Consider the following 12,919-nt stretch of genomic DNA (forward strand, 5'->3'; position numbering starts at 1 on the left):
CCGTTCCGCGGGTGCGGAATCCCCCTGCGCTCCCCCGGTACAACAGGCACCGGGCGGGAGGGCGCCGGTAGCGGTCCGCCAGGGCGCCAGGAGGCGCTGCTGTGCCGCCGCGCCGGGGCGCAGCACGCAGGTGCCTCACGGCTCCCGCTTCCGGGGTGCGCCGGAAGAGAGAACCGCATCGCTTCCGGGTGGGGACGGTGATGGCGGGGCTGTCCCGTACCCTCGGGATTTTCGGCGGGTTCGTGGCCGTGGTGGGGGCGGCGTTTTACCCCATCTACTTTCGGCCGCTGCTGATGCCGGAGCAGTACAGTGAGTACTCTGACCCGGGGGGGGAGGGCAGCGGGGAGTGGACCTCGGCCGGGCCCTGCTGTCGGCGGTTGGGGGGCCCGGGGTGTGCTGGGGGCCGCCACTGGGCGAGCAAGGCCCGAGAGGCTTTCTGCTCGCCCCAGAGATCCTTAAAAAAACCCCAGAAACCTCTCAAAACGTCGTGTTGCTCTTGTTTCGAGTCACTGGCCGGCACGTGGTTCAGAACCTTCAGAGCCCCTTGGTTGCACTCTGAAGAGGTTAAGAGGGTTGAGATGCAGTTGAAGTAACGCTCAGAGGGGCTGGAGCCTCTCTCCTGTGAGGACAGGCTGAGAGAGCTGGGGTTGTTCAGCCTGGAGAAGAGAAGGCTCCGGGGAGACCTTATTGTGGCCTTCCAGTACCTAAAGAGGGCTACAAGAAAGATGGGGACAGACTTTCTCGTAGAGCCTGCAGCAACAGGCCAGTGGCTTTAAACTAAAAGAGGGCAGACTTAGACTAGAGATAAGGAAGAAAATTCTTTATGCTGAGGGTGGTGAAACCCTGGCCCAGGTTGCCCAGAGAGGTGGTAGATGCCCAGTCCCTGGAAACATTCCAAGTCGGGTTGGACGGGACTCTGAGCAGCCTGGTCTAGTTGAAGATGTCCCTGCTCATTGGTGGGGTGGTTGGGACTAGATGACCTTTCAAGGTCCCTTCCAGCCCAAACCATTCTATGATTCTGTAAGTTGTTCAAGTTACATTTTCTAGCCACAGTTGAAAAGTTCAACTTAAAACGCGGTAACAGATCATTTACCGATGATTTGCTAGAGCTGGTCTCAGCCTGCAGAGTTTTCTCTGAAACTGGCTGCTGATGAAGACCTCACTTCCCTGCCGGAAACATGGAAAACCAGCCAAAGCCCACAGCTGACCCTGTCACCAGGGAGCTTTTGAGCACTCAAAGGCACCTGAAGTCCCAGGTGCGAAGCCTCAGCAGCTGCAGGTGAACGCTCTGTGCCATGGGAGCAGTAGGATTCCTTGCCCTAATTTATTTGTTTTTCTCTGTCTGGGTTTTGTAGCTTTTCCTGTGAAATTAGACAGTTCCCTGAGATTTTTTTTCTGCTAAAAAAAGGGTTAAATAGCACCATGCTCAGTGAATAGAAATGGAGAAGCTGGATCTACCTCTAGTGCCTGCCCCCTCGCAAGCAGAATCAGTGATTGTCGTGTGCCTACTTGTCTCTGGTAGCATTAGGGTTGTACACAGACAGCCTCATAACCTCTCCTGCCAGTGTGTTCTCACTGGGACAGGGTGATGAAAAGTTTCAGTTTTAAGGTTTGCTGAGTTTCCCCTGAGAATGTGCACCTTAGAATTTAAAAAAAAAAAATAAATTGTAGGCTTAAAAAGTTCAATGGTGTGGGTAAGAGGCTAATCCAGCTGAGCTTTGACTTCTTTGCATCAAAGTACTATAGTGGTAAAGTGCTTATCTGGGAGGGGAAAAAAAAGAGGGGGCATTTAATAAGGGGAAATGATAATAGTTTTGTCCATTTCTCTTCTTGGAAGTGATTGAATCTTTCAAACTGAAAAAGAGCAGCCTGAGGCAGGCGTGTTGTATGGAAAGTATCCCTCCAATACTTAATTTAGGAAGTTTATAAGCAGTAATTTTGTAGATGCTGTCATAAAACCTACTTGTGATAAGATGTAAGATCTTTCAGGGCCTGAAAATGGAGGTCTCTGATTCTGGAAAGAATAAATCCTTTGAAGAGTTTTATATTAAACATATAAGTGTTAGCTCCTAAAAGTGCTAATCATTCTGTAAGTGATGGGATTGTGACAGGTATTTTGGCATCTTTTATTAAACAGTAGTCATTACTTTAAGATTATTATCTTATGGTTTGTAATCTCTCAAAACAGATTAGCTGATAGTTTTTCAATAAGTGTGAGTACTACATTCTCATTGTATAGGTGGATGCTCACCAGAATTTTACTGTGTAGCATCCAGAATGAATACAATTTTCAATATTACTTTGTTGGGTGGAGTTAAGATGTCTGGTATTTTTGGGGTTTTTTTAGTAGTCTCCTTTCTGTTCTGTTTTCCAGAGAAAGAACAGTCAATAAACCGAGCTGGTATTGTTCAAGAGGAAATTCAGCCTGGAGGTATAATTAATTCATGTGTTTATATTGATTGTTTAAAAGATCTTCTTGAAGCAAGACCTGAATATTTATATGGATTTAAATAACACAGCGAAGAATACATTGAAGGAATACATACATAATCAACTTACTGTGAAAATACTCTTTTTCAGGCTAACTTGAAAACTATGGGTTTAATAAAACTTGTTTTAAATAGACTTAATTGGCCAAATAAAAAAAAAGCCTGTGAGGGGAATAAAAATTAAAAGTATGGCAGACCATCCTTGGTAGTTCATTGTTTCATAGGTAATGGACCTGGTTATTCGTTATGCAAGGTTGGCACTTCTCGTTTAAAGACACAAGAGGGCTTGTCTGGATGAAACAGTTCCTATCTGAGTATGTTAAAGGGTAACTTATTCCTATTTTTAGAAAAGCCTAACATCAGCAGCCGGGGAAAACCAAATAGGATTAATGCCATGTCCTTACTACACCTATCAGTTAAATCGTCAGTGCAGGAATTGCTTTCCAGGAAAGTGGTGAAATGCTGAAGAAGAGTAGGAAGGGTATTGTGAAACAGAAGTCTGGTAAACCTGCCTTTTTTATTAAACATTAAAGAGGACTGGACTGGATCATTTATCCAAGGTGCAGGTTCTCCTCAGTATAACTTTTTCATCTAAATTTAGCTGCTGCTGAGAAGTTAAGAGATCCACTTGCTGAAAGTGAGATCTAGACAAGTTGAAGTGCAAGGTGCAATTCTAGGTGGTTGTTCCAACAATATTAGAACACCTGACCTATGGGTGTGATAGATTTTTCCGTTGTCTGGAACTTAATATCAAGATGAGGTTGTCTTTCTAAATATTTTTGCAAGCTTGGGCAGAGTTCAGTGCAGGTTATTTCATTCTCTGGTGCAGAATGCTGGACTAGGAGACCAATTTTTTTTCTCCAACAGTCTGGTTATGAACTGCTGGTCTTCTCATGTTTGATTTGTAGGGTTAAAAGTGTGGTCTGATCCGTTTGGAAGAAAGTAACGTCGGCAGCTGGGTGCCTTGCAAAGCAAAACTGAAGATGGACATCTTCAGCTGTTTTCTTCTTTCCCTGAAGTGTGTCTTTGGAGAAGAATTCTGAACGTGCTGTGCGAGCACGTGAGGAGCGACAGACGCTACTGGCTGGAATCCCAAGAGATAAAAATGTGCTAGTTTTGACCAAGGATGCTGGGACATAGTGCACGGACTGGTAGAAAGCTGAGTGATTCTTGAGTTTAGAAGTGAAATATTTATTTTTCTTGAGAAAAGAGAAGGGGAATTATTTTTGTGGTTAACCTGTAAACACTTGTAGAATAAATTATGAATAGAATAAATCATGCAGACCGCTGCAGTTTCCTCCCTAGTTTGAGAATTACTGTTTGTGGTTTTATTATGAAAACATGATAGAAGTACGTGCTGAGAGATGAGTGGAGAAAATATAATGTGGTGAGTGTAAATTTGTACATTAAAATGTCTTCCTTTTAAACCAATGTGTATTTTTTTTCATTTGTTTTGTGAGCAGTTGTGGCTGGATAACCTCGCCAGGGGCCCACCCAGCCACTCTCACTCCTGCTCCTCAATAGGACGGGGGGAGAAAATAGGATGACAGAGCTTGTGGGTCTGGATAAACAGGGGGAGATTGCTTCCCAGGTACTCTTGCATGCAAAACAGGCTCAATGTGGCAAAAATTAATGTAGTTTATTGCTAATTTAAATAGATTTGGGTAGTGATAAACAAAAGCAAAAATTAAAATAACGCTTTCCCACTGCCTACCTTTTTTCCAGGATAAACTTCACTGCCAAGTCCTCTGTTTCCTTCCCCCTGGTCCCCTCAGTGGTGGCTGGGGGGGTTACAGTCAGTGTGCAACAGTTCTTCTTCTGCTCCTTCCTCCTCATGCTTCTTCCCTGCTCCTGTGTGGGCTCTTCACGAGCTGCAGGTCCCTCAGGAAATATCCAGCTGCTCTGGTGTGGGCTCCTCCCCAGGCCCTGGTGTGGATAACCTGCTCCAACGTGGTCTTCTCCACCGCAGGGGGATATCTCCTCTGTTGCAGTGTGCCTGATACAGGGAGGTTAACACCAACTTGGGGTGGAAAAGCAGACATTTTAAAGAATCTTTTTTAAAAAGCACTTTTATGGCAAGCGTAATGATCATCAGAACAGGTGAGTAAAGGATTGCCCCTACTGTCACAAAGCTCATTCAGTGTTTGTTAGGAAAAGAAGAATCAAACTGAAGAAAAAAGAGGTTTTCATCCCTTAAACCTTTCTTAAATGACACTATAGGAATGAGGGAGCCTTGTTTTTTGCTTTCTTGAACAAAATGTGATACCAATGGATCAGACAGTTTCAGCAAAGTTGTTTCTTTTAAAATACCTTTCCAGCAGCAAGATGGTATCGTTGAAATGCAGGTAATACGTCTATAACTGCCAAGCTGCAAAACAAAGAGTTTTAGGAGAAACTGGGAATTGTTCAGTAAATGCCACTTTTGTCACTTGGAGACCCAGATGCTTGAAAACCCACACCTGGTGGTACCGTGAAAGAATTATTAAACTAATCTTTCAGGATAAGGGATGTGACAGAGGATATTAGACCACTCAGTTTGGAACTGGGGAGATAAAACAATCTCTGCTACTCGTTTGCTTTGTGAAGTTGAGCAATTTGCTGAGTCAGGGTCTTGCCTTGCACTTCCCGAGCGGCGGCTGTTGCTGGCGGGCGCGGAGCCGTTTTGCCTTCGTATTGCAAAACGATGGGGTACACGAAATCAATTATTTCACATTTATAGAACTGTACCTGCCTGTTGGCCATGATCTCTGGTTCACTCCGGTGCAAAATTGAGATACGCCAATCAGCGCGCTAAGTTTTGTAATTGCCCGTCCAGCTTTTTGCAGCGCTGCATGTCTGTGGAATACTGCTGGGGTGAATCTAAACTCTGCATTGGTTTTAATGCTCATCACTTCTCATCTGCTCTGTTCCACCTAATAAATTAGGCTGATTGGCCTTGTCTTTAACCTGTTAGGATAGAGGAATGTCTTTTTCAAACTTTTGGTATTCTGCCTGGATAAAGCTAATTGCTTTTCTTGGAAACTAATACAAAATAAAACTGTGAAGTCAACAAGGCACCTATTGCAATAATTCTTCAGAATTTACAATGAAATTGTCTACTATTGCTCTGGCAGACTTGCCTGAGACTCGGGTGGGAAGTGCTGCTCCTGCGGGTGGCTTCCTGGGCTTGGTGACAATGCTTTCTTCTGCTGGTGGGCACTGGACACCAGCCTCTCCTTCTCCCAGCTCCCCAGTAATGGGTGAAGTTGGATGGAGAGCAAATTTTGCTCCCTAGGACTCTTTCCTTATCTTGCTCTGGAAAGAAGAGTTTTTCCTGTCTTTGTAGCTTGTAAGAACTATTATTTTTTCAGGACAACCATACAAAGAAATTACAAGTTTTATCAATATTCATAATTTTATGTAATTATTCATACTTGGGAGGGGCTAGTCTGCCTTTTGCAGAGGAACTGATTTGCTAGATTTGGTCCACCTGTTCTGATAGCAACTTTGGGACAAAACATTTAGGAAAAAATGTCTTTTAAGAGTGTTTTTAAAACAGTTGTTGTATCTATTTTGTAATATGAATGCATTTTGCTTATTTATTCTAGCTGGAATATGAACAGCAAATATAACTTCAGGCTTTGGAGAACTGGAGAAGTTTCAAACAGCGCTCTTGACATCCCAACAGAAACCATCTGGTTGGACTTATTTTGTGGCTGCCTCTTGTACACTGATAAGTTCTGAAATTATTAAAACTTGTGCCATGAAGAGCAAGCCCGGCATTTTGGTCAAAAAGCAGCTTGGTTTTGAAGCATTTTTAGATGGTTGATGCAAGGAAGCGCTCAAGCACAAAGGCTTCAGGAGGAGTAAATACAGCAAAAGATGTTGGCAAGTTGCCAGGTTATACACATGAGCAAGAAAAATGGGATTATTTTTTTTTCTTGCTGAATATTGTACTTCATTTTGTAATGAAGCACAAAAAAGACATTGAGGTGTTGGAGCGGGTCCAGAAAAGGGCAATGGAGCTGGTGATGGGTCTGGAGAACAAGCCTTACGAGGAGAGGCTGAGGGAGCTGGGGTTGTTCAGCCTGGAGAAAAGAAGGGTGAGGGGAGACCTTCTCGCTCTCCAAATCCCTGAAAGGAGGGTGGAGAGAGGTGGGGTCGGTCTCTTCTCCTAAGTCACAGGTGACTGGACTGGAGGAAATGGCCTCAAGTTGCACCAAGGGAGGTTCAGGTTTGGATGTTAGGAAGAATTTTTACACAGAAAGGGTTATCAAGCATTGGAATGGGCTGCCCAGGGAAGTGGTGGAGGCACCATCCCTGGAGGTGTTCAAAAGACGGGTTGGCATGGTGCTGGGGGACATGGTTTAGTGATGTTTTTTTGTCAGAGTTAGGTTGATGGTTGGACTAGATGATCTTGAAGGTCCCTTCCAACCCAGATGATTCTATGATTTATTGAGATTGCTCCCGCTGGTGAGAGGGGATTGGTGTTCTGGTGGTTTTTCTCTAATACTTGAAGCACATTGAATAGCCTCAACCGAGAGCTGCAAATTTTCCTGTACGTGTGCCCTCCCGCAAAGAAAAACCAACCCACAACCAGTCCAGAAAAAAAGAAGCCGTTCTAGTGACTTGCAGTTTTCTAAACCAAAACGAATCGCGTTATTTTCCCTTCTTGCAGCCTAGCAATAATTAACTACTCCTTTTCTCAGTACTGTGTACACTCCTACTGACCTTCTTCGTGTTAACATGCAGACACAGCAGTAACCGAAGAGCTGCGTTGGCTTTTCCCCTGGTGCCACGCAGCCCAAGCCTCCTGTTTGCTGGGGGAAGGAAATGATTTTCCAGCTTCTGAGAAAGAAAATACGGTTTTCCCCCGTGGACAATGTATAACGGGAGAGAGCAAAAAGCAAAGTGCAGGTCAAAGCGTGTCAAAGCTCTCGTTTTCCCATATTGGCCTATGATCTGAGGTGGGTTTGGGCGTAGTGCAGACCGGATGGGCCTGGCAAGAAAAATGGGGCAATGTTTAAGACACTGCCTTGGAAATTAGGACTCTTGTGGTCAGTTCCCTCTTCCGTCCCTTTTTGTCTGGTAGCAGGTAAGTAATTTAGCCTTTGAGCTTCGGTTCCATCTGTAAAATAGCAATAATAGTACTCCCCTTCCTTGCAAGGCACAAGGAAGGTAAATACAGGGGTGGGGTGGTTTTTTTGATGCTCTAGAATTGGGTTCTTGTAGGAGAAGTTTTCTTCACGGGTAGGAAAAATAGGTCTGGATTTGTGTGGGAACCAGATATTTTGGTTCCAAGAACTTAAAATGGTTTTGAAGAGTCTTTTCCAAGAGGAAGCAACTCCTGAAATTTCCCAGGACTTTATACTGCTGAAAAGCTGTGCTCTGGATATGGAAATCTTATGTTTTGGGAGTTAAATAGAAAACTCACTCACTTGTCACAATGCTAATACTTTTTTAGAAGATCTCAAGATTTGAGTATAAACTCCTATGTATACGTTGAAATGTAACCCAATATGAATGTTATGACAGTTGCTAAAAAAAAAAAAAGCAGAAAATTGGTCAGCTTCTGTTACTGGCCAAGGTGCCTCAGAAATTTTCTGAGACTCAGCAATTTTCAGGATTTCAACTTGCCACTTCCCTTGTCTTCCGTAACAGCTGGTCCTCCCTTCTGACCTCAGCATGCCAGAAATGGAGCTAAAAAAGCTAAAAGTCTTCTAAGAGAGCTAGAAGTACAGAGCAGGGGAAGCTGAGTGGCAGGTAAAGGAGGTGGGGAAGAACTGGTGATACTGCAGGGAAATTACTACCTCCTGCAGCCCTGGAGGAACACCTTGGAGATAGGGTGGTGGAGATGAAGAGGACACAGGGCAATAGCAGTCACTGGAATGGGCAGGAACGTGAGGGACATAGGGCATAAATCCATTGGAACGCAGCCTTCATAGGCTCTGCTGCTCACAGAGCAAACTGGGTGATACCTCTTTCCTTCTTTTCTTTTTCCTCCCCAGCAGATCAGAGAGAAACATTTCTCAACAAAGTTCCTAGTCAGGACAAGGAGGTTATCCAGAGAAGAGAGCATCTGAGGTGAAATGATCTAATTATCCTTCACTCCAGCCTACCATGAGAGGTCAGAAATCGTGGAATAACTTGGGTTGGAAGGGACCTCATGCTGAAAGTACCTTTCAGGTCACAGGGAAAGGGGTCTCCTTCTCTGTCATCTCCTTCCTGTAATTCAGTGCAGGGAAAATCAGCAATACCTATCAGGGTAGAGGAGGAAGGTACTCCCCTTGCTTCAGCAGAAGTTCCTGTAGGAGGAGTCCTTCTCCTCAGCCGCCCATTCACTCCCAGACCTGGATGGCTCAGCCACAGGTTAGGAATGTATTGATTCTTTCCACCCTGGACGAAGAGAAACCACTGTGGATATGAACCAGAAGCGCTGGCTCCCTGGTCTGTTATCTGTGACTTTTGGGGTGGCAGTGATTATAGGAGGCCAGGTCTCCTCCTTTCTTCAGATCAGAGGAAGGTACATACAAGGACTCCAACTCGTGCCATTCCTGGCTGAAGAGCACCTTTAGGAGTCCTCTGAAGCCTGGAAAGCAGGTAATCTTAGCACCAGAATCTTCACTCTCTGCTTGTAGCTTCCTCTGAAATGAGCTCTGTTCCCCTGGTCCTTCTAGCCATCCTGTGTGTGGCTAACACAGGGCTTGCTGGATGTCTCATGTAACAAAGAATTTCTCATTGTTTGGTCCAAAATCCCATGTCCTGCATGAAGAACTTGGGAGGTATTACTTCTCCCTGCATTGACTGTGTGGTTTTCATGCGGGTTATGGGATTTTGGTGGGCTCTGCTGCCTGCTCCCTGCCTACCTCTCTCTGCCTCTGCATCAAAGCAACCACGACCAGCAGCACCACCACCAGCTGAAGGAGCCTGTAAGGAGCTGTGAGGACCGAAGGGAGGCATTCCCATACGTGATGTCTGGAAATCCTCCCAAAATGCCTCAGGATTCCTCCTACTCGTTGTCAGTTGACAAGTTCATAGCAAAACCCTCTTGTTACTATTCCCTATTGCACTTACCACGGTTAAATTTGCTCCTGTAGCTACCATTCCAGCTATTCTTTTGCACTGACATTGCCTCCCGAGATGTTTAATCAGAACATTTCATTAGTAGGCTGCTGGTTTTGTGCCAAACGATTACGTTAAATTTGTCCCAGGACAGTTCTTTGAGGAATGCCACCAGGAAAATCCCTCCAGGCCAACGGCTTCCCCTTTGTCATTTCCACTTTAGCTGCTTCCATGCTTGGCTTGCAAATTCTTGGAGCTGCTAATTGTTTCCCACGTGACATCGTTCCAAATGCTTTGCTAAAGTCCAGATGGAATATATCCCCTGGATTTTTGTCACGTTGACAAGGTGAAGTAGCAAGATTAATACTCTGACATATTCTACGTTGGGAATTCTTATTTGTGTCCCCACTTTTAATTACTTCGGAGTTTGCCATGATTCTGGATAGAATAGCAGCTAGGTAGATGTTCTCCAAAAGAAGTTCCAGAAGTACCCAGACATCCTTATACTCTTTCTGTCTGGAAATACATATAAAATGAAAGACTGGGTCTCTTAGAATGACCTTAACATTGTGGGAGACCTTCCTCTCCAGCCCAGGCAGACAGGAGAGATGTTTGCTGCTCCTGCTGGTTCATTCCTGAAGCTCAGAAGTTCATATTCATCCTCTCTGTGTCATTGATTATTGGCTCATAAGAACCGGTCCTGGCTAATAGAAAAATTGCTGTAAACATAGTACAGAAGCATGAGACTGGTTTGGTTTAGTCAGAAAAACCAGCACCCATGGAACTTGCAGAACTGTAAGGGCAATTAGCAAGCCTTATTGACAGAATGTGATTAAGAATTGGCACATCTGCATTCGTTAGCAAAATTATTCAGGAGGGGGCAAAATAATTTACACCTGGTTCTCATTTCTGCAGGTGATTGGTTGCATAGCACTTAGGCTCCTGACAAGGCAGGTGTGACATCCAGATAATGGCTGCCTCGAAGAAGATAAGAAGTTTCTCTTTGCTTCAGTCCTTTGGAATCACAGAAGAGATACAGATAAAGGTAAAAACATAATATTTCAATTGTGCCAATAGTTCTACTGGAATGATGTTGATAGCACTTTGCGATATTCATTTGGGAACTGTCCTATTCTTTGGGAACTACCTGGAATATGACTTGTGTGCTCTGTTGGATCCTAGAAATTCTAAAGATGACTTAATTTATCCAATTTATCATGCCCTATTTACAGTCAGTCACTTCACCCCACCCTTTCCCAGGAACCTTCCTACGATGGCATGTTCTAGCTGAAGTTCTGATCATCTCTAAGTCTTAGGAGAGTGAAAGGTATTTTGTTTCTGCTATTTTCTGTCTTCCAAGATAAAATGAGTTTGCATGCTACCCTCTGTTGAGACTACTGTGAGTCTTCAAGACCAGGTTCTAATTCAAGCCTTAAATCTATGGAAGATTTCTCATCTCCTGGATTATTTTTCCTATCTACGTTTGCAGGCAAATGGCTTTGGTATTAGAAGTGTCCACGTTAGGTATTCTGCTGATAGAACAGAAATTCTTAATCACATAGTTTCTGAAGAAGCCTTCTGCATTACCTTGCTTAGGAACCTGGCTCTTGGGGCAAATATCTACAGCAGGTATGAAGCTCCTTACCGCTTAATTCTTTCAGGATTCAGCAGTTTTGTCTCCTCTGCAGGTTTTGAGGTAAATCAAGGGAAATATTGTAGTTATGGTATAGGGACCTTCTTCAGTCGTGGATTATCTGTCCTACAATAGATCCCAACTATCTGAAAACCCCTTATGGTATTTTCAGTACTGTGTTCTGGGTGAATCGCCTTCTTTGTGTGTGAAACTGCTTATGGAGTGTTCTCTCTACTGCACAGAAGCAGCGTGGAAATATTTTTGTCTGCTTCACTGATATTTCCTGGATGGGAATGAAAGTTGTACACTCTGTTCTCATGTGTTAGTTAATGTATTGAGTGTCCTGTTACTATTAAACTTCTCTCTTGGAAACATGGCAGAGGAGAGCCCTTAAAAATATCGGCATATTCTAAGTGTGTATTCTTTATGGTTGGTTTTGTGTTAGTACTTCTGAGTTGAATGCCACCTGTTATGTTGAAAGTCTTCCTCATAATTCTCATGGATTTACCATCTTGTATGATCACAGAAAACATCACAGCAATACTTTATATAAAGTAATGAAGGAAGGGCCACATCCACTTGAATTTGCAGAGGCTGGATATCTGAGGAATTTCTGTATTTAGTACAATATTCCCCCATGTATTTGCTGTTGTAAGAAGTGACTGAGTTTTTGAAGAGGAATTACACGTAGGAAAGGACCCAAGATGTGTCTTGGGCAGGAGCACGTGCCATTGACTTGATGCATCTGTTTTGCCAGGAGGCTCCATTCAGCCAGTGATATTTTCAGGGGAGTGGAGGGTCATGGTGAAGTCTTAGCCTTTATCTGAGCAGGGGCCTGTCCAATGAACACACTCGTTAAAGAAGAGCTAGAGAGAGGTGTTTGCTTTTCCCACCACGGATGGGGGAGTGGTAACCAGCATTTACTGCCTGGTGACAGACTGGATGGAACGGGCTTTCAAAGAGGTGTTTCTACTGCCAGGAGGAAAGCGAGGAGCTACTTCTGGGTGAACTGGCCATGATCCCTTCTGAAGCCTTGCTGGGATGAGGGCTTTGGCAGTGGGAAGGCAGCCACAGACTAGGACCCAAGTGATAGTTCCACCTCTCTCCACCCAGCAAAGCAAGAGCCAGAGCCACATTTGTGCAAACTCCTTTTATTTACCAGCAAAAGCATGAGGGCTCCTCAGCCCAGCCCAGGTCAAGAAGAGGACCATCCCTCTGGTCCAAACCCTCTATCGATTTTCCACCTAGGCAGCAGCCCTGTTTCTCTAAGGGAGGGCTTTACTACCACTTGGAAGCCCTCTACGCAAGCTCTTTCCAAACACACCTCTCGCGTTTCCCTTGGGCTAGAAGTCATTTTTAGACTTGCCAGCTGGGACTCGGCCCCCTGGGCTGATTCCAGCCCCTGAGCCTAGTTGTGTGTCAGAGCGAGCTGGCTGATCCCGTGGGACGCGACACTGTGCCCTCACCCAGGTGGTGCTCAGAAAGGTGCTGCCGGGTCTTCTGCAAGGAGGTGGAGAAGTGACAGTGTCCAAGCTGAGCGGTGGCAGAGCAGCAATTTCCAGCTCCTTCTGATGTTTATTTCCCGGTGAGTGAGTGGCATGTTCAAAAATATTCTTCGTGCTTGTGGTGGTAGTAAGAATTGATATACTAGTTGCTTGGGCTGTTCCGTTTGTCCTGGGTTTTAGAATATCTGTGGCTAAAGATATAGCTACCCCTGCACCCCAGATGAATCCCCGAAGCAGAGACTCATCAACTG

General features: G+C 44.7%; 2 protein-coding genes across 2 annotated transcripts in view; both read left to right on the forward strand.

The window, feature by feature from the left end:
* Nucleotides 1-152: 152 nt before the first annotated feature.
* SMIM20 (small integral membrane protein 20) lies at nt 153-3,916 on the forward strand. The gene is made up of 3 exons (XM_014937140.1): nt 153-309; nt 2,375-2,431; nt 3,398-3,916. The coding sequence occupies exons 1-3, from the start codon at nt 201-203 to the stop codon at nt 3,433-3,435; spliced, it is 204 nt and encodes a 67-aa protein (XP_014792626.1). The 5' UTR covers nt 153-200; the 3' UTR covers nt 3,436-3,916.
* Nucleotides 3,917-8,833: 4,917 nt separating this feature from the next.
* RBPJ (recombination signal binding protein for immunoglobulin kappa J region) overlaps nt 8,834-12,919 on the forward strand; it is a 170,084-nt gene continuing 165,998 nt past the window's right edge. The window contains exons 1-2 of the mRNA XM_014937087.1: nt 8,834-9,068; nt 10,446-10,575. The gene's annotated coding sequence lies outside the window, so the exon portion shown is untranslated. The remainder of the gene's footprint in view (nt 9,069-10,445; nt 10,576-12,919) is intronic.

Source organism: Calidris pugnax, unplaced genomic scaffold (assembly GCF_001431845.1).
Source record: "Calidris pugnax isolate Ruff unplaced genomic scaffold, ASM143184v1 scaffold49, whole genome shotgun sequence".
In the NCBI taxonomy this organism is placed as follows: domain Eukaryota; kingdom Metazoa; phylum Chordata; class Aves; order Charadriiformes; family Scolopacidae; genus Calidris; species Calidris pugnax.